At 36.5% G+C, this 21,157-nt stretch overlaps 1 protein-coding gene across 7 annotated transcripts in view; it reads left to right on the top strand.

The window, feature by feature from the left end:
- The first annotated feature begins 179 nt into the window (after window positions 1-179).
- LOC121652561 (lisH domain-containing protein ARMC9) overlaps window positions 180-21,157 on the top strand; it is a 32,039-nt gene continuing 11,061 nt past the window's right edge. For 3 of the 7 annotated variants that reach the window (XM_042005386.1, XM_042005381.1, XM_042005388.1), the window contains exons 1-21: window positions 180-375; window positions 722-819; window positions 1,040-1,165; window positions 1,614-1,784; window positions 2,680-2,835; window positions 2,971-3,063; window positions 4,629-4,653; window positions 5,612-5,769; window positions 6,867-6,965; window positions 8,424-8,459; window positions 10,653-10,687; window positions 10,783-10,894; window positions 11,746-11,838; window positions 14,512-14,602; window positions 15,186-15,309; window positions 17,934-18,073; window positions 18,451-18,527; window positions 19,057-19,131; window positions 19,812-19,902; window positions 20,087-20,139; window positions 20,835-20,933. In XM_042005386.1, the coding sequence (XP_041861320.1) occupies window positions 745-819; window positions 1,040-1,165; window positions 1,614-1,784; window positions 2,680-2,835; window positions 2,971-3,063; window positions 4,629-4,653; window positions 5,612-5,769; window positions 6,867-6,965; window positions 8,424-8,459; window positions 10,653-10,687; window positions 10,783-10,894; window positions 11,746-11,838; window positions 14,512-14,602; window positions 15,186-15,309; window positions 17,934-18,073; window positions 18,451-18,527; window positions 19,057-19,131; window positions 19,812-19,902; window positions 20,087-20,139; window positions 20,835-20,933 (1,929 nt within the window). In that variant the 5' untranslated portion in view covers window positions 180-375; window positions 722-744. Of the gene's footprint in view, window positions 376-667; window positions 820-1,039; window positions 1,166-1,613; window positions 1,785-2,679; window positions 2,836-2,970; window positions 3,064-4,628; window positions 4,654-5,611; window positions 5,770-6,866; window positions 6,966-8,423; window positions 8,460-10,652; window positions 10,688-10,782; window positions 10,895-11,745; window positions 11,839-14,511; window positions 14,603-15,185; window positions 15,310-17,933; window positions 18,074-18,450; window positions 18,528-19,056; window positions 19,132-19,811; window positions 19,903-20,086; window positions 20,140-20,834; window positions 20,934-21,157 lie in introns of all 7 variants that reach the window. The other 4 variants (XM_042005382.1, XM_042005383.1, XM_042005384.1 and 1 more) reach the window with 4 other exon arrangements.

The following is a 21,157-nucleotide window of genomic DNA, read 5'->3' as shown; positions in this document are numbered from 1 at the left end:
AAAATGACTTTCCTTTTATGTTAATTAATTATTTTCCTTTAAAAAAGTATTTTAAGAAGTCAATTTAATTTTCTTAACTTGAATAAACAGAGTATTTATATTTTTCTGGGTGAAAAAGACAGGCCATTGATGTTGTTTACGACATTTGTCTTCACTTTCCGCCTTTGCCCATCTCGTTGCTAGGTATTTTTAGCGTCCTGCCTGTGTACGGTTGCTAGCTGATGTTAAGCCTGCTGACAAAAAATAAAAAAAATGTAAGCGAAGTCCTCTCGAAAAAAATGTATTTTATAAGTTTAAACCACGGGTTAACGCACCAACGAAAGTTTTATATGTTTATATTCACCGGGTAAATGGTGTACGTTTAAAGTGAATGAGGTAGGTTTGATACTGATGCCCTCTTGTGAAGTCGCTAGCTTTGCCTAGCTCGCTGCATGCAAGCTAATAACAATGTCGTTGCTGAAGGTGTAATGTGGGTTTTACCTTTAAAATGTCGCCAGAATTACCGACCTGTTCTGCTGCTCTACTTGAGTTGGTGTTTATCATTTTAGCAAGAAACGTCAATTCTCAACTTAAATAACCATTTACAGTTGTCAATTATTTTGTATTCATTTAGAAAGGAAAAAAAAAAAAACGAAAAAAATTCCCACGTGATATTTTGTTCATGCAGCCTTCAACGTGTTCGCTGAAATCGTTACTGATTGAGAAAAGTCTTTCTTGTCAGTAGGTGGAAATTTTGGGCTGCACATGAACTCCAAGGAACCAGCCAAGATGGGGGACATCTTGGCTGCTGAAGCAGATCTTCTTGGAATGATCAAAGAGGTGACACTTTTTGGATAATACTTATTAAATCAAATATACATAAAGAGTAATGCTTAATAGACGTCTATTGATTAAACATGCATTAAACTGTGCTTTAATACAAAAAGATATCCCTCAACAGAAGTTGTGCATCTTGTGTAATTTGTTTGACCTTAAACACAGTTTAATTTTGTTCTGGTTATTTTGGAGTATTTCTTATGTGCTTGTTTATGTCCTATAGTACCTTAAGTTTGAGGAGTTTGAAGAGTCTGTTCAGAGTTTTGACAAGGAGTGCAAAAGCAAAGGCAAGCTTGTCTCAAAGCCTCGAGGAAGTACTCTCAGAGATTCAAAAACCTATGCCATCCAGGTAAACCATAAAATCCTTAAAACCTATTCTTTCATCGTGGTGGTTTATTATCTACACAGGTATTGACTATTGATAGGCAAGAAAAGTGGTGAAAAGGGAAAGGACATTTGTTCTCACAATGCTTACTAACATGTAGTTGACACATCCTGAGGAGTTATATAAAAACCAGAAGTTTTAAATTATAGTGATGTAAAAGTCATTAACTTGCTTTGTAGTGTGACGCCCGTTACAATGTTGACAATAAAGTCATGACAAAGGTTCTTATTTGCATCATGTTTTTTTTTTTCTCTCATAGATGGGCATGTCTATTTGCAATCTTTTAGCCAGACTGTTATTGTGCATAAATTATCATTGTGTAATATACAAATAAATGTCAACAAAAAACAATAATCTTTATTTATGTGGGTGAATGTTTTTCCCAACCTTCTTTTCTTAATATCTTTCACAGAAAGACCTCCTTAGCTCTTTTGATGATGGAGACCACAAAGTGTTCTTTGAACTGTGGACAGAGAATATTCCTTCAGAGGTAAAAGATGTAGATGCAGAGGCACAGAGCCTGGAATTCTATCTTCACATCCACTTCACTATATACCCACTAAGGAGGCACCCTGGGAGACAAGTAGGAAAACAGAAATTTTCTTTATTTATTTACTGAAAGAAAAAGTCACCAAGATTAACTTTATGTGCTGTTATTCAAAGTGTCCACTAAGCTGCGCCACAGGCCTTTTCTTAGTATAGTGTTGCTGGCATAACTCTTTATGCAACAGCTGCAGTATGATATACCCTGTATGCAAGAAAAGAAAAGTTGTGGTATTAGCTACTACCTTAGTTGTTGGTGGTTGTTGTTGTAGAAAAATTACCAAGAGTCTGGAATGAGTAAACGTATATAAGGTTTATTTACAGGAGAAGTATTGAAAAAAGAATTACTTGCAAGTAAGAGAGTGATCGTCCCGACTAGCGTGAAATCGGGAGAGACTTTGATGATTAATCAGAGAGAAACAGTTTTATTCAGCTGGTCCCCAGCTGAAGGTCAAACAGCAAAATAATAATATGAGGAATAGAAACCTTAGTGGTGCCACTTCCTTCCAGTTTTTAGACAAAGCCCACATACCACAACAACTGATATCCCAAACAACTATTGCTATCTAGCATGTGCGAAAACCAGTCTCAACTCTGCCATATCAGAGTTCTGGGAAGAAAGTGATCAGTCTGACCTCACACACGCATACACGATGAAAACTGTAACTTCAGTATTCTGTAGAATGAGAACACATAATATGAAAATGTAAAAGTGAATGGATTAACAATATTAAATTAATAAAGAAAACTGAATATACATGTGATTATTATGAGTATATATAAGTGATTACCATATGCAGCTAAATTCCTTTCACATTGTAGCCAGACATAAGGTACAATTATGTAACAAGAGAATTAAGACATTGTGTTATTGTGACATTGTATTGATGACTTTAGATTAATTATTTAACTGGAAAATACATTTCTGTCTCTAGGACCGAGCTGATTTTGAGGAAAGGATTTCTTACTTCAAGCAGTACCTTGAAACACGGGGCTCGGCTCTGAGCCAAACCACAGAGTTTTTGCCTTATTATGCTTTGCCTTTTGTTCCCAACCCATCTGTTCACCCCTCCTTCAAAGATCTCTTTCAGGTGCTCATTACATTATAGTTTCTTTTCTTTTTAACATTTATTCATTTTGTATTTTTACATATCACTTATTTCAACAATCAGAATGAACATAACCTATTTTCTATTATTTTTTTAACATGCATTTTGTGTGCTCAGGAATTCTGGATACCACAGTTGAAAGATAAGCTGGAGAAGTTCCTGTCAATTACACTAAAACCGTCCAAGACTCCAAGGCTGATGACTTTATATGTATCCTTTTTCTGTGCCTCATTCAAGCTATTGCTGTGAAAACCATTAGAGTACACATAAAGTTTTGTTCCTGTTTGGTCAATTTAGCAAATGTACTGAGTTGGCTTGGAAGTCTGACACAATATGCTATTTCTTAAAGACATTTTCATTGCAGCTGTATAGCTACAATACAGTATCAAAATGGCATTTATCCATGAAATTCTGAGTCTACATTACATTAAGTGAATTGCATATTTAGTTGTAGTTTCATGCCAGATCAAACTAATAACTCTAAAGAAATGTCTTTGGTTTTGTTAAGTTACTGATGATTCCACGTCCCTATCTTTTGTAGCCCCGCCCACCATGCCAGATCAGGGCCAAAAGTTTGAAACTGAAAATCAAGAATCTGAAAGTGTAAAATAAAAGTCTGAAGGTGAAATAAAAATCGGAAACTGTAAATACATATGGAACTGTAAGTACCAACAAATGCACTTCTTCTTTCGTGTACAAACAATAGCAACTTAATCTCCAATAGCTAAGCGCCACTTCCTGTCTATTTTGAAAGTAGATAAGTTTGTTGTTTTGTTCACCTTCATGGACCTGATTTCGTCTCAGATATGCACCTATGCATTTGAGATCTTGTCTTATTGTAAAGAAGTATATTTGTGAAAGATATTGTTTGTGTACAAGCTGCAGTAATTTTGAACCAACAATCCACATTCACGAGCCCCTACTCCTACCTACCCACTCGTCATTTCAACCAATCAAAAGACATTTCAGCAATATATACTTTCTTCTTGAGGGAGACGATACCCAGAATAAAAAGTTGTTCCTCATCCTGAAAGCTAATCTCAAATTGCCCAAAATAAAAAAAAAAGTAAGTAAGTGTACTTTGATCATGTCAGTTTCACGGCGTGGTCGTTGATCGATCAGTTGGTCTCAGGAGTCTGGCAGGGGAGGATAGGGATTTAAAGCTGTTCATCATAATATGGAGCTATGCCGTTACTTTTATTGGAAAAAAAGACAAAAAACATACTTTTGCTTCACAGATATTGTCCCTCAGGTTTTTTTTTGCTATTTTACACAAGTGACAGTTTACATAATATGTTTTTATACAGTAAAAAATGTTTAATCTATAAGCTTTTTTAGAAATTAGACCCATTTTTTACTCACTTAAATATTCTAAGTGACAGAAATGTCCTTGGGGTGCCATAATTTGCATACTGTAGGTATACTGGGTGACAGCTTTGTTTGACTATACAAGGGTGTTGGTTGAAAGCATGTTTGATTATATATTTTAAAGTAAGGAAATATTGACTCTGCATTGACGTTTCTTTGTAGTGTATAATGTGAAAGCTAAATCCTAAACAAATGACTATTATCAGTTTGCCCTTTTCAAACAGGATCTACAGTATATTTTGAATTCTCCTATAAGCTCAAGCAAGATAGAAAACCTCAACATCCAGCTTCATCCTAGGTATCAAACTCTGGAAAAAGAAAACCTCAGATAAGGAAACTGGAACAGTTTTTATTTTATTTTAAACTTTTAAACATTAATAAGATATTCTTTAACACAAGTCATACAGAAAGAAGGAGGAAGGAGCGCTAAAGGTAAATATAACTAGCTAAATACAACATAGTATAACTGATGTGTCACAGTAAGTGTCAGACCAGCCATTTTTGGTCAGCTTGTCTGATCTTCACAGTTCAAGTCTTTTTCAGTAAAGTTCATAGAATAGTAAGAACATCCTAAAGCTGCAGCTCACAGGTGACATTTGTGACTCAAACAAATGTGTATAAGACCACACCTGCTTATTGCATATTTGCTGAAGTGTACCTAGACAGAGGAGATTACTGAAAGATTTGCAGAACAATAAATATGGACGCAAGTTGTTTTTTTAGTAACTCAAGTTATTATAAATAAAGGCTGGTAAAGGTAAATGATTACTTAACATCCCCTCAAAGATAGAATGTACATTTGAAATGTGTTGGAAGTCCAAAATAAATGAGGAACAAGTTGCCTTGTTATTGTACTGTATTTCTATTTCTTTCAAGAAAGGCCTGTCTGTCCCCCAGAAAGCAGTCTGGCAATTTGCAGAGTGGGTAACTAAAGGTCAGAGCTACAGGGAGTTAAATAAATATATGGATGAGGAAAAATTAAAAAGAAGAATCCACCAAAAATGGGCTGGAGAGTCTCTTCGAGATCTTCTGTACAACTGCGGACCTCATATTTAGGTTGTGTGTGATTATTATCTCTGTAACTTGAAGTCATCTGTCTGAGTGTATAGGGGACACGGTCAGGGAGAATCTAGGTGTCTCTTGAATAAAATAAAAAAGTAGAGCTAATTCCAGCTGAGGTTTAAACAGGGAGGAGCAAAGTAAAAGGGCAACAACATACATATAAGCAATCTTTTCTTTACAGATGCAAATTTTGCTAAACTAGAATGATGGAAATTAATTCATTCTTTTTTTTCCATTTCAAATCATTTTTAGATAAATGTTTAGACATTTTAACATATTGAAACTTGTGATGTGATATGTCTGTATGTATATGCGTGTGACTGCACAGAGGCCATACAGCAGTTACAGCTTCAGCTTGCTGAATCGGAACGACGTGTCACCAGCTATGTGCGGAGGTTTAATAAGATGCAAGCCGACTACCACAACCTGATTGGAATCACTGCTGAGCTGGTCGACTCTTTGGAAGCCACAGTCAGCGGAAAAATGGTAGGCCAAGCCTGCTGTCAGGCTAACACATAATTAAACACAAGCTATAGTTACAAACTACTTACAGCCGATGGGCATAAGATAGAGACACACACACTAACCTTCACAAACTCATGATTTATGCGCTTATACAAATCATGTACTGACAAATAAAAATGAGTGTTCCAACTGTTATTACACATGCGAAGTTGATAGTATTCCATTTAATAAGTGCTTTTGGCACACAGTGAAGCTTCAAAATAGACATTTCTATTTCACAGCTTGGCTTTTAAACATGGACTTGCATATAGTAACCCTTTTCCTTCACAGTGTCTTATTTTTTTTTTATTTTTTTGTTTTTAAACTTGTCCTGTCCAGCATCATAGCAAGCAAAATGATAATCTGGTTGCTGTATAGTGCTGAACAAATTTGCTCTGCCAAGGGGAGGCCTATGGGTAAGGCTCCTCTTGATAATGTGATTAATTTATTTATTTATTTACTTTGAATCACGCAATCTATGTAATCTTGCTGGACCTGACCGGAGGGGACAGAAAAAGATGGAAAATAGTAAAAAGAGCAAAAGGGAAAGAAGAAAGGAGACAAAAAGATCACAGACAGAAGGCAACGACCCTTCAGTCCACACCATCACCAGACAACAAACTGTTACACCTGTACATGAACACACCAGAAAATTTCCTACAACTTTTACAAAAGCAGAAACATACACACAGAAAAAACAGTGCTGCTAGTCATTAAGAGTTTTTGAATAATAACCAAATCAAAAAGACATAACAGCGACCAGATACTAACTCACAGGAAAAAATAAATAAATAAATAATAATAATTATTGCTTAGTATTAAAACCCACTGGACAACTCAGTGACTGTGTCAACATGCAGAGCATGAGAAACAAGGAGTGATCAGTGATGAAGAGTGGTGAGTGAGATCATGCAAATTCGACCACGCCTCCACGGAGGCTAGAGGCAGTCCAGGGCCAGAGGCCCGGGCCCCCAGCAGCAGACCCGGAGCACCAACCCAAGCCACCCCACTTTACACACTTCACAGTGTCTTAAAACTTGAGGAAGAAGTTTTGTTTTGTTGTTTTTTTTTTCTTTCAGATTTCTCCTGAGTACCTGCAAAGTGTGTGCGTTCGCTTGTTCAGCAGCCAGATGAGGCAGAACGTGATGCAGAGCACTGATTTCACCAGGCCTGGCACTGTAAGTAGCAGACCCAGCTATTCCTTCTCTCTCCTTCATACCTCATTGATAGGATGATTAACAGCACAAGGCCTTCAGGAGACGCGATTTCAACTATTGCGTACTGACAAGAACCACGTCACTCAGGGCAACTAATGTTGTTTGCAAAGGATTTGTAAAGATAAAGAAGTGCCAAATGTTTCCCTTTGTACATATTGTCATGAGTCACAACCCACATCCTAAATGTGCAGTAGATATCCTGGAAACTATGGAATAGATCAGTGGTTCCCAATTTGGGCACAGGGGGTCCTGAGGCTCTGAACATTAGAGCCATTGTGATTAATGTCCACAAATTTTCCCTATTTTAACGAAAGAGTAAGGCTATATGTTGTTCATTCAGCTTTGGCTTTATCAAAGGACATGACTCAACCAGACTATATTATTCATGGTGTGAATCTCACTTTTGAAAGCATAAAACCAAGCATGGGGTGGGGCAGGAGGTCCATGGCTTTTTAGTGTATGGATGAAGGGGGCCCCTGATGACAAAAGGTTGGGAACCACTGGAATAGATCACAGTCTTAGCCTTATGTTAAAAACTCATCAGAAATTAATAAAAGGACAACTTTATAACTTTGAACCTGTGAAATGAAATATTTACTCCAGTCATAGTGCCTAAAAACTAAACTGACCCCCTCTAAGATTGTATTGTAATATTAAATCATTGTTGCAGTGTGACTTTGTTGCATAGAATACCCCCTCTCCGCAAGAGAGTATGCTAGTTCTAGGCTAGTGCCATTGCTGGTTCACAGTTTAATTTTCTATGAATTGATTTAGTTTTTCAAGAGTCTGAGAGCCAATTTAAAACTCAGCTTAATGTCCTTGTCAATATTTGTTAAACAGCACTTTTGTTCTTGGTTTTCTTTCTAGATCATTGTAAAACTCTGTCAGTGATCACACCCTCTATGAAGCCAAAATGACAAAACCAGTTATTTCACCTGACAGAGCACAACATGTGCCGGCCCCATTGTTTTGACTTTTGCCTTTAAGGGTTTGTGGACACCAACCACAGTAATAACTCAAACCTAAGAGGGCTGTCAATCAAGACAAAGCATTCCTTTGAAGTTTTGTACTTTGACTTAGAATTATGTAGCTAAATGGGTACACTGGTGCTGTCCTTTAGGGAGAAGTGACGTAGTTGTAGCTAGTCTTTTTTTTTCTGCACCCCACATAAGAGATTATTTAGGTATCAGCAAAATACTGTGAAAATTAAAAAAAATTGCCCTCAGACTGCCTTATTGGAAAAGGAGTCAGAAATAGTTGAAAGATTGTAGAACTATTCATACTAATAAATACACAACTTGAAGATAAAGGTTGCTGTCTTTGTTGTGGTTGTCATGTTGAACTCTCATATTTTTCTGTTTTAAACTGAACAATCAATCTGTGTTTGTGTGTGTGTCTGTGATGCTTCTGTCCACAAAGGGATATTACTCTATGAGTCCCTATGATGATGGCTATGTAAGTTTCATATGGTTTCATCTTTTCCTCTTGTCATTGCTCCACATCTCATTGTGCTTGTACCTCGCTGTGCCTCCTCTTCATATAGCTATTATGTCTGCTCCACAGAAACATGAATGCATATGTTTGCCTGAAATTGTATTCAGCCCATATTCCCTCATATTGTTTTTTTCTGCTTGGCACTAGATTGTCCTAGTTAAGAAATTTGTTTGTCTTCATCCGTTCAAAGAATGACCCCTTTTGTTTGACCCCACTTAAGAAGCCAAACAAGCGTCTTTCTGAGCATACTACCTCATTATATTAATTTGTTCCTAAAGACTATAGACATTGTTCCTCCTCTCAAATCTCCTTATTCGTTGTCCTGTCTTTTTATGGTTATCTGTGAGTTTCAGTTTTCTTCCCTTATGTTAACTGGTATAGTATTCGAAAGAATTTAGCCAGACACCATGACAGTACAAGAATAGCTGACAAAAGATTATTTAATGTAAAAATAATCCTCTTGGGCTCACATTGAGACAGGAACGGTTTGGATACAGTCATATGAAAAGAGTTGACCAGAACCCTTTATTGTAAGGGTAATGGCTCTTAACACCATTAAAGGCAGGCACTGGGGATTAACAAAATAATTTTATAATTTGTGTTTGCATAACTGCCATGGAGGATAAACTCATGGTTTTATAAGGAAAAGTGACGATCAATCTGGATTTGAAATGTTTTAAATGGTTATTAAACTAGTCTTTATTGCTGGTGGAAAATGGTCAACATTCCTGGTAATTTGGATATGATTTTTGTCAGGACTGTTACAACACCTAAAGCTTTTCACTTTTTTGGAGAATAAGTATAGTCTAAGATTTTGTTGCAGGAAAGTGATGGCACAATTGTTAATTTATTTGGTACAAATTTGCATGAATGCTATTTGTTTGAGATATAAATGCCATAGTTCTTAGTCAGATGTGGCGTACTCAGGTATTTCAGAAAAAAAACTCCACTTGTTCCTCAACATTCCTCAGGTTAGGGCATGATTACAGGAAGAAAGAATTTCAGTTACTCCCCACCCTTTTCCTGCATTAATTACTTTACAAAAAAGCAAAAATGTCACCTGACCACCTGTTATCTCAGACAACATGGATCACTCCCCTGACTGTATGCAGCCTCCTCTCTATAGGTCCAACCTTACTTGCATCAGATTGTGTTTCAGAGCTTAAAATCCTCTCTCAAACAAAGGAGAGCTACAGCACCCACACTGCTAGATTTACCCATCAGACAGACACTGACACACACACGCACACACACACCACCACCACCTCCTTAATAATATTTATACATATTTTTTATAGTTATGAGCTACCATTTCTTTTTGTCTCATATAGAATAGAATAGAACTTTATTGTCATTGCAACAAAAAAGTGCAACGATATTACTAAGTCCTCCAGTCAACAGAAGGAATAGAATAAAATAGAATTGCAGCAACATAAATGAGACAAAATACAACGTAGCTACAGCATAGTAAATAAGAAAAAATAGAGTAATAGCTGCCAGAGTATAATGTATGATATAAAATATTTAACACAACCTATAACATATAATTTATAATATATATCACATAGCATAGCTAATGCAACGTCCCTTATTTAAGACACAGGTGTTTAGTGCAGTATAAAGGACAAAAAACATGTAGTATCTTGCTAAGGCACATGAGGTGGAATTTTCAATTATTTCTTACTGCTGTCGGGAAGACACTGTACCTGAACCGGTTTGTCCTTGCAGTGATTGATCTGTTCTGCCTCCCTGATGGTAACAGATCTAACATGTGGTATAGCCACAAGCTTAGAATTTGAGCACTCTGAGGGCTAACAGCTGCAGAGAAACTAACCTGCCTTCTCTGGTTCTGGTTCTTAGCCTTGTTGCATGGATGATGGAACCAAACCATATCGCAATGTACATTTCACTGTTTAACATGTAACCCAAGCATGATGCATGCATGCCTATAATACTAATAATGACTTGGATAGTGATTAACTTCAGTGTTTAAAGGCGGAGGAAACTACTACTTAATATGGGACAACCATATGAAAAATGAAAATTATCACAAATGTCAAAAATGCCATTTTAACAATTGCATGTTTTTTTATGCACATTTCAAATAAAGAATGTGATAAATGAAATAAGAAAATATACTCCATTTTTGTTTAGGCCTCTTCCATGCTTCGGGCATCCATTGCACCACAGTAAGTCTGAAGAAGTGTTTTACTTATTTTTATTTGCTGATCTGTACAGTTTCGTGCCATGCTAAAGCAAGGTTGGCATTTTTATTTATCTCCAGAAGACCTAAGGAAGTGCCAATGCTGCCCTCGTTAGATTATGAGAAGCTGAAGAAAGACCTGCTTGAAGGCCCAGACAGACTTAGGTGTCTGCTGTTGCAGGCCCTGCGCTGGGTAAGATTGTTTGTTTTTTAGAAATTATTTTATTATTGTCCAATGATCAGCTCACCAGCATTTTTTCATGATGTTTATTTATTTATTTGTTTGTTTGTTTTACTTTTAACTTTGCTTTAACAATTGACTCTCCCATTCAAAAAAGGAAAGAAGAAGTACTAATTTTAATAATTGACTTTTGCATCTTTATTTTATGGAAGAGTTTGTTCTTGTCGACAGTTAACATGACCCAGCTTCCAATTAAGTATAACTTTATATTTGTTTGAAATTCCTGCTTTATCAGCCTGACTTCATACAGCCTTGAGTTACATGTTAATGATGGCTGTCATGGTTGTCATTGTAGAGGCAATCTTCATTATTATACCATTTGAAGTATGATTGTAATTAAAAATTAGTTATATTTTACAATACAGTACAGTGTATCTGTTCTGTGATTTGACATTAGGATGGCTGTAGCTTAGGAGAAAGTTTTGTTTTTTTTTTTGTCTTTTGGACAGTTGCTGGTTTGATTTAAACTTCCCCAGTTTATAATATGCAATGACAATGGGCAAGTTAGTGAACCCCACAGTGTTTTACTCCATGCTTTCTTTCATTCATGTTTTTTTTTCTCCAGACATGGTTTGAATTAATTTTCCTCTGTTGAAAATCACTTTTGATAATCAAAAGAAAATCTCTTTTGATAAATGTGTTAGACAAATGAATGACAAACGTTGCAATCAGAGAAATGATAACCGTAGGCAATTTTCATGTAACCTAAATGAGTGCAGTAGTTTGTCAGCCTAAATGAAAACATAGTATGTATTTTTTCTGTCTAACTGTTGGGTCGGTTTCTAATGTTTTTTTTAAAAAAGAGACTCACCCGCTCACTCCCTGGTGAACAGAGAGACACCGTTCTTCAGGCCTACATAAGCAATGATCTGCTGGAGCGCTACAGTACTAAGCAGGTGGGTTAATGGTGCAGTTACATGTTGTTGTTTTCACACTACACTGTGATAAGTTTTTCCAAAACTGGTTAAACAGTAAATTGGGATGGTTCCAACAGCTTGTTCAGAGACAACACCCCTTTTAAACACATGGGTGCCAATAAACTTAGAAAACAACCTGATAAAAAATGTTGATATGTGTCCTCAAACAACTTCTGGTTTTATGATTCTTTTCAGCTGCTTTAGGCATCAAAAAGATGTTCCAATCCAACTAATTGTCCTTATATGTAAAAATGCCTCCAATGGATACTGTTACGCTTTGCACACTACAACCTGAAAGAAATGCGTACAAAATGATGACCTCATTATCAACTTTCCTTTAATAATTTTTATGATCAATTTCACCCTGAATGATCCATGCCTCTTTTGTTTTGATAAAGCCTCTTTCCACCAGCAAACACTTTCCTCTCTATTTAAACGCCAAGCTCCCCCTCTGCCTCATGTCATCACTTCTCCCCACGTCATTGCCCAGCTGACAATAAAGGAGTGAACCTAGTAAATCTGTCACCGCTCATTTTCTGTGGCGGACTTCATGCGTGTAAATTCCAGAAAAAAAACAAAAAAAAGGCGGTGAAACTTCCATTGCAGCTTTTGTGTTTTGGCTAATTGTGGAGTGTTGTGGCTTTTGTATTTCTGTAACACTTCAGGGCCACCGTACATAGTAACTTTTATAGTAAATGTAACACATTAGAGCCATGAGAGTAAAGATTAAAATTTATAACAACTAGATAATGGCTCATTCCATTATTAGGAATCGTTGCATTAGCAGCACTTCAGCTCTGCGATGAAGTGTGCCTCCTACAAAGAGTAGCAGTCCTGCAAAAGTTTTGTATTTTATATTTGTCCCACAGTAATGTACATATTGAATGAAGTAAGGGGATGCCTGACCAATTGAACTAGATATGGAGTCTGTTGATTTACCTGGTAAAATGTAGCAGTACAAGGATCGTCTTAAAACCTGGGTTGGCATCACAGACACTGCACTTGATTGGTTTTACTCTTATCTTTTAGATAGAACCTTTGCGGTCACCATAGGTAATTATACTTCCTCCTCTGCCCACATTGCCTGTGGTGTACCGCATGGCTCTATTTTAGGTCCCATTCTGTTTTCACTTTATATGCTCCCTCTAGGACACGTTATAGCCCGACAAAACATGACACACAGATTTGCTGTGTTAGAGTGTTTCAACGATGTGAACAGTTGGATGGCACAAAACTTTCTTCAGCTCAACAGTTATAAATCTGAAATTATCTTAATCAACCCTCCTCACTCCACCGCCCATATTGTAGACAGTCTCGGTCCTCTTTCCACTAACATCACACCATCTGCCAGAAACCTAGGTGTAATATTTGATTCCAATTTTAATTTTCACCTTCACATTAATAAAGTCATCCAGTCCTGTTTCCTTCACCTGCGCACAATCAGTAAAATCAAACCTGTACTCTCCCGACCTGATCTAGAAAAAGTCATCAATGCACTCAACTTCTCCAGACTAGATTACTGCAACTCCCTCCTCTCCGGTCTCGAAAATAAATCTCTCGCAGCAGCTAGGCTTCTCATTGGTGGCAATAAAAGACAACATATTACCCCTGCTTTAGCCTCGCTGTACTGGCTCCCTGTGCATTTTAGAGTTGATTTTAAGGTTTTACTGATTACTTTTAAAGCTCGTTTAGGGTTGGCACCCAGCTACATTATGGACTTACTGACACCCTACGAGCCTCCACGCAGCCTTAGATCCTCAGGCAGGTCTCTTTTGGCTGTTCCGGGGTCGAAACGCAAGACCAAAGGTGACCTAGCTTTTTCTGCTTGGTCGACTCTGGAATGGCCTGCCTGAGGAGATAAGGCTGGCACCATCAGTATCGTCTTTTAAATCACTTCTTAAAACACACTTTTATCGATTGGCCTTTTTATAATATTATAATATTTTATCTATTTAATTTTCATGCTGTACTCTTGTGTCTTGTCATTGTTTTCTTTGCTGTGTGCTGTTCAGCACTTTGTAAACTCTGTTTTTAAAAGTGCTATACAAATAAAGATTTATTATTATTAAGGAGACTCTAACATAATATGACAATGCATGCATGTAAATATTCTTAATAAAAGAGTGTGCTGCCTGCCTACATACGGTAACATATACATTATTCCAAAATACATCAGTTTAGTTAGTTTTTCCACATTCAAAATTACTCAGTATTAAATCCCCATAAAAAATGGGTGTGGATAGTTAAGTGTGTTACAGCCCGGCTCAAAGAGGGAGGCAGGCACAAAGTGGTTTATTTACAAAAATATAATTTATTAAAGAGAAACCGAATAAAATGTGTTAGATCTATATCAGTGATGTAAGCAGTGCATGAATGTATGGAAATGTATGTGAAACACAAACCAAACCCAAACCAACAGAATAATCGCAAGTATAGTAATCGGGGCATCGCAAGTCCCAAAGATTATATAAACTAAATTAAAAGAAAAAAAATAAAATAAATAACAACAATACTAACTCATAAAATGAGTTTTCCCTGTGAGAAGTGCTATATAAATAAAATTTTATAATCTTCTTTTGTTTTTATTCAGAGTTGTATGACTACGAAAGCAAAAGATCTCATTTTAAACATTTAGCCTGTTTTTTCTTTCAGAAAACTGTGCTTCATTTATTGAGATCAACAAATAAGACTGTCCAACAATACATGGCTCGCCTCATCAATACATTTGCTTCTCTTGCAGAGGGTAAGTCCCCTTTTAGCGTTCTCTTTTAGATTTAGTTAAGCATCATTGTATCCTTGAAGGCAAGTTATTTCCTTACTGGATACTTGTAGAAACTGACATTGATGGAAGACCTTAATAGCTTTTCATTCAGAAACGTAGCGAGTTACAGTATCCGTCAAATATTTGGACACATCTACTCCTTGAAAATGAATGGCTAAATATTCCCAAACTTTTGACTTTAGTACTGTACCTAAAGGTCACTTTGTAGGAGGACAGAACTTAGTTTTTTGTTTTTGGTAACAAAAAAAGTTTTAACAGGTGATATTTGTTGAACCTCTTTGACAATTTGATGTCGCGGTTTTGTGCTTAGTTGGTAAACTATTTCTGCATCAAGTTTACCTTTGTCAGGTCTCTTTAAGGGAAATTGTTTAAAAGTCAGTTGTATCATATTGTTCTTACCAGTTTAAAAATGTACTTAAGCCTAACTTCCAAACTCCCGATTTTTAATTACTGAAACTTCTCTTAGCTTTTATGTTGATTAATTAAGAACGTGAGGATGTTTATTTCCTTTTGATCTTTATTCCTGTTATTTTTATGATCACAGGGCGGGTTTACCTCTCCCAAATTCCCATTCTTCTGAAACTTCTGACAGAGGCCCTCAGAAAGGAGGAAAAAGACTCCATGACAAGAGAGCATGTACTGGTAGCCCTGCAGAAACTTAGCCTCAGGTAAAGTCTTTATGAACACTTTCTTTCTTTTTTTGGAAGAAAATGGGACATGGCCATACAAGTTGATATGAGACCTGTTTTTTCCTTTTTAACCCTTTGCAATTTTTCACACAAAAATTGTATATAAGTGGTTGCACAAGTGACATGCCACTGAAAAAAGATCTTTGTGAATCATCTTGTGCAAAGGATTTCACAATAGAGTGACCAGAGTAAGAACAATTTTTACAAGTAATAGTCAAAATAGAAGTTACAGCATTGAGTCAAACAAAATAAATCTTCAGTAAATTCCCACATTCCCACACGTTGTTTCATTTCAGTTTCCAGTGAGCTAGCAGCTGTGCACAGTGTTTCATGTGTTCTCGTCATCTGCAAATCAGGTTTCTTTTAATATTGTTGACCCTCTTTCAAATTGCAAATTTAACTTTAGCCCCGTCACTGTTGCGGAGGAACACAAAGCTGGGCCAGACAAATTGGATGTATTTTATTTAAAACTTGCTGCTGACTTTAAAGTTGAGACGCTGGCCTATATTTATAATTTTACCCTCATTACTAAAGAAATTCCCAAGATTAGGAAAAAGGCATATGTTCTTCCAGTTTTTGAAGGTGGTGACTCATCAAATCTTAATAATTATTGACTAATTTCTAATCTGTTACCTCTAGCAAAGATTTTGTGATTGGATCAGTTAAAGGTCTTCTTAGATAGCAATGCTATTTTATCTTAACATGAAGCTGGCTTCAGAAAGTCCCACAGTACAGTCAGAGCTGCTGCTAAAGTTGTGAATGATATAATCACGGCGCTAGATGGCAAACAGCACTGCGCCTCTCTTTTTATGGATTTTTCCAAAGCCTTTGATACAGGACATCATGAGGCGATGAGGCATAGGCTGGTCAGCATCCGACTTACGGATTCTGCTGTGGCCTCGGTCACTAATCACCTTTCAGACAAAACTCAGTGTGTCAAAGTTGATGGTTGCTCCACAGATTTTTTTGATTTTGATTTTTGATTATTGATAAGAGGAACCCACAGGGTTCTGTTTTAGGGTCATTGCTATTTAATATATATATATATAAATGATTTGGGTAAAAATGTCCAAAATACAAATGTAGCGCTCGTCATTTTGCTGTGAGGAACCTTTGTTTGAAGGCAGTTAAATGTTTGCTTTTAGGGAAATTGATGCCCAACTCCTGCATTTGAGGCTCATGCTTAATGCAGAGAAAACAAAATCAAAAGACAAACCTTATTGTCTTACTGTTTGTACATCTCAGGAAGTTAAAGTTGAGAATGTTGCTTGTGTTAAACTTCATCACATATGCTGGAAACTGTGTACCATGCTGCTTTGAGATTCATTACTGGGTATAAATCACAAACACATCACTGTACTTTGCTAAGGTTGGTTGGCTGTCCCTGACTGCTTGCACGCTTCTTTACAGGTACATTTTTATCTATAAAGCTATTATTTGGCTACTCCCTCCATACCTCTGCTTTTATCTTGTGTTTAAATACAACTCAACGCAGAATCTGCCATCCCAGGTCTGTCTTTCTGCCTCAGAACACGCTCATATTTTGGGAAGAGGTCATTTATGTTCTCTGCTTCCTTTACTTGGAACAGAATTTAAAAAAACAGTGCAGCGCCAGGCCCTCGTTTGCCTCCCGCAGTTTAAAACTCTGTTGATGGGAGATATGTGATTGTGCAGGTGCTTGGCTGCATGATGTGCTGTGACGACGTGAATAGTCTTTGTTTTATTATTGTTTTAATGTGTGTTTTACTGTGGTAGGTTCTATGTAACATCCAGAGGCTACAGTAGCCATTCAGACTTCATGTTGCAAGAAAGTTTATGACCCTCATTTTACTGTGTAAACAATGAATCGGCTGAGCACTGATGCAGCACGTAGCCAGTAAAATTACTAGACATGCATAATCATTAACTTTTATTTTATTTAATATTTTTTTATGGAAATTACAGGAAAACAAAGCGTATAAAGGCAGAGAGGAGACATTTGTTGTGATAGTAACAAGTCTGGGAAGGTATCAGACAAGGAGACATTTCTCTGAGCTTCATTAAGCAGTGTCAGTTGTGTGCCTAGATAAGCCTCTAGAAAAAGCTGAGTATGACTTCCAAAATTGGACTAAATATTGGTAAACCCTAAAGCTGTGTTCTGTGACCCTACTCATCTCAAAGGGCTCAGATTATTTATTTATCTATGTTTTGATAGATGTTCAAACATCAGTCTGAAATAAAGTATTTACTCCACACAAATCTAGCTTACATGTCACATGTGTTTGAAAGTTACAATATAAAAAATTCTCATTGAGTTTTCTCCAAATATGTCATAGATAATCATTTGAGGAGCATTTAACTGGAATGGGAATGGGTTAAACCATATTTAAAAAGTGTTTTGATGAAGTAAACATGTTTTGATACAACAGAATAGATAGTCTTATTTTCTTGCCATGATGCACCTTTATTAACATGGACAAGATACTTAACAGCATTATTTGTAAGAGTGAAGAGATTATTGAAACCATAAGAAAGAATTAAACCACTTCTAAAGCGTTTTTTTCATAGGTATAAGTATGAATCTTTGTTACGATGAAAAGCTTGGATATTTGTGCTTTTGCTAGGAGAAGCCAGCAGACAGCCATGATAATAGACGATTTGATTTTCTGGCTCGTGGATGAGCTGCAAGACTCTGACTGCCTCAGTGACTACACCCTGGATTACTCTGCAGCTCTGCTAATGAACTTGTGTCTGCGAACTAAAGGTAATAGTGTGACAAGTACAAGTAGATGTAACCCGGACACAGCTAGAAATGCCCCCGCCCTCCAACCAGATATGTTATTACACAACCTGAATGCTATATATTGTTTGTTGACTGTACTCAATAGAACAAAGACGTAAAAGCAGAGAACCATACATTCAATAAATGGCTGATAGTTCAGGTTACTCAAGCAAAAGAAGAGTCTTACACACAGGAAGCATATAGAACATTTAAAAACATTACTGGGATTAACAGGATCAATTTTTAATCCAAGGCATATATTAAACAAAAAAAAAAACAACTCATTGTTAGACACAGAAAATATTTTTATTGCAAAATTTAAGTGTGTGTCTGTGTGTTGGATGGCTGTCTTCATACAGGGAAAAGGAAGTGTGCAGAAAATGCCAAACATGTACTTAAGGTTCTGACTGACCTCCTTGGACATGAGAACCATGAGGTGATTCACACATCTGCCAACACACTGAACACAGATGTTTCATGTAGAAAACATTTAATGTGCTCATTACAGTTTTCACTGGATACACCCTATATAGCATATAAACCAGCCATTAGTAATTATCACATAAATCCATAAGTACAGCCTTGCTACTAGTGGATCTGTTGAATTCAAATGTCAATGCAACCCAAGCAGAATTAGCTAAGCTTGCTCTGTAGCTAAGTTTAGTTAAGCTTTGCTTCCTGTTTGGCTCCATATGTGGCTTTATTTTGTACAGTTAGGAATACCTCTAAAATATGACACTTCAATTCTTTTTTTATCAATAGCTGTTAAAAGATTTGGTTTGTGTTGATACACTTCAGTTGTTTTTACCTGTAATACACCTGCATCAACATTGATCATGCCATTAAAATGTAAATATTGGTCCGTCTTCTGTGTCCATAGTTCCAGTTTGCATCTGCTGTTATAATTTGTCTTAAGATCACTAAGACAGAGTTGATATTTGTGGCTGTCACTGCATTGTCCTCAGATTCGACCATATGTGAATGGAGCCCTGTACAGTATCCTGTCTATCCCCTCTGTGCGACAGGAAGCCAAAGAGATGGTGAGACAGCAGAAATACTGTTTGGAGGAAATGGAGATAGTTTGTTTTTGTTTTTTTTTGGCTGCATTTGTCTTCCTTTATGTTAGCAGAGTTAGTGTTTATTGGTGAAAAGGTGGATAAAAACAGATGTTCAGATAAACCAGACACAGAAAGCCAATTAACAGCATTTCTATTTCATACCCATGGGAATGGTATAATAAAAACATTTGCCATTAAATGTTGGGCTAATGGAGATTGTAAATGATGCTGAATATTTTTCACTTTCATCAGATTATCTAAAACATTATTTATTTTTTTAAGAGATTTGGTCAGCTGGAAAAATAACTTTTTATAAACCACTTCTTAAGATGTAAGTTTATTAAAGAACTTTTCATGATTCTGTTTGATTCTATTCAGTTCTCAGGTTTTGTGTGACTTTGATTTAGTTTTGTTTTATTTGTTGTTTTTCTATACATAGTTTTGCTTGTCTGCACAGTTTTATTTGGTACGTAAATATTGAAAAGTCCTAAAGTTATTTTTAAAGGACAACATATTGATAACATAAATGCAAAAATAAATTCTTGCATGTAACATGTTGTGAGATTAGCATCATGAACTTTTACACTATAACTTTAGATTTCATGTTGGAGCTAACTACAGTAGAAAACAAGCATTGTGAATGTGTTGCCACATGTGTGCAGAGCTTAGAGGAAATTCTTCGGTGCTACAACAGAGAGGAAAATCCAGATCTCAACAGACAGATTGAGTTCATCATCAAACAGCTAAACTCAGGTTGGTGAAAACAAATTTACTGTGTCAGTATACAGGCAAGGCACTAGAAATCCAAAACGAAGTAATCCTTTAATTCAGTAAATCTATTTACATTTATTATATAACACTTATTATATATGCCTTTAGAATTATATTCTATTGTGGCACAGTGGAGAAGTGACATCTTTATTCTCTTTTCCAATAGCTGAGGAAGAAGGGCCAGAGTCGGATGATGAAGAGGAGGAAGATGACAATGATGTAAGACCGTCTTTCAGCCTTTTAGATAAATATTAAATGGCATAATGACTGTCCATCTCCTCACTGATTCAGTACAAAATATATGAGCCATCAAGGAAAAGAGCAAATATATGAAACAGAAAGAAAAATGAGTGAGAGGAAGAGCAACCAGGAAGGAACTGCTTTGACACATTTCTCAAACATATACTGTAGATGTCTTACCATGATACAGATATTGATTGTGTCTCGCCTGTTTGTCTTGCATATGTGTTTATAGGGTGTTGCTGGGCTTGAACAATTGTATGTTGTGGGAAAGTGGGTTATCAAGATGAGGTATATGACAGAAAGTTATCGACTCAGTTACTGTGTGTGTTTGAGACACTCCAGAGGATAAGTCTTTTAAGTGTGTCATCCCCGATGGTTGCATAAATTCTCTAATTGCCTTCATGCCATTGTTTGTGATATTCATTGTGGTGCTTTTTGTAATTATCTATTTCCTTTACAGAGAACAAGTTTATATTTAGAATGTCTGAGCAAATTTAACAAAATTCAAGCGACCACATTCACAGCAACCATCAAATCCAGAGAGTCCTTTATCTTATTATTATTAAAGTTGAAAGTGTCACTAAAAACATTGTATAACTGATGGTGTCAGTTGTGTTGGAGCCTCATGTCAACCATAACTTGTGTAATTTTAGCTGATTTGTTACTCGCAGGAAGACTTGATGGAAACTGAACTTGACAAAGAGGAAGTTCTTCAACCACAGAACAGAGAACTGTTTGGAGAGACTCTGCTCACCACTGAGTACCTGGGAGTAAGAGCAGAACACACCACACAAGCTCAACAGTTAAACTCACGTCAGACTGCAGACCAGCTTGATGCACAGTGCAAGTTGTTGGAGTGTAGTTATGGTTTTTCTATTCAATACTAACCAGTTTAAGAAACCTGACTCAACTCAACTGAAATGTTTTAACTGCTCTGCATGTGCATTCTACAGGGACATGCTCAGTTCGCGGAGAATTTAAATACATTATGCTA

This window comes from Melanotaenia boesemani, chromosome 14, assembly GCF_017639745.1.
Source record: "Melanotaenia boesemani isolate fMelBoe1 chromosome 14, fMelBoe1.pri, whole genome shotgun sequence".
NCBI classification, from domain to species: domain Eukaryota; kingdom Metazoa; phylum Chordata; class Actinopteri; order Atheriniformes; family Melanotaeniidae; genus Melanotaenia; species Melanotaenia boesemani.
Note: the sequence above shows the minus strand (reverse complement) of the source record. Positions and strands in the feature narration are given on the sequence as shown.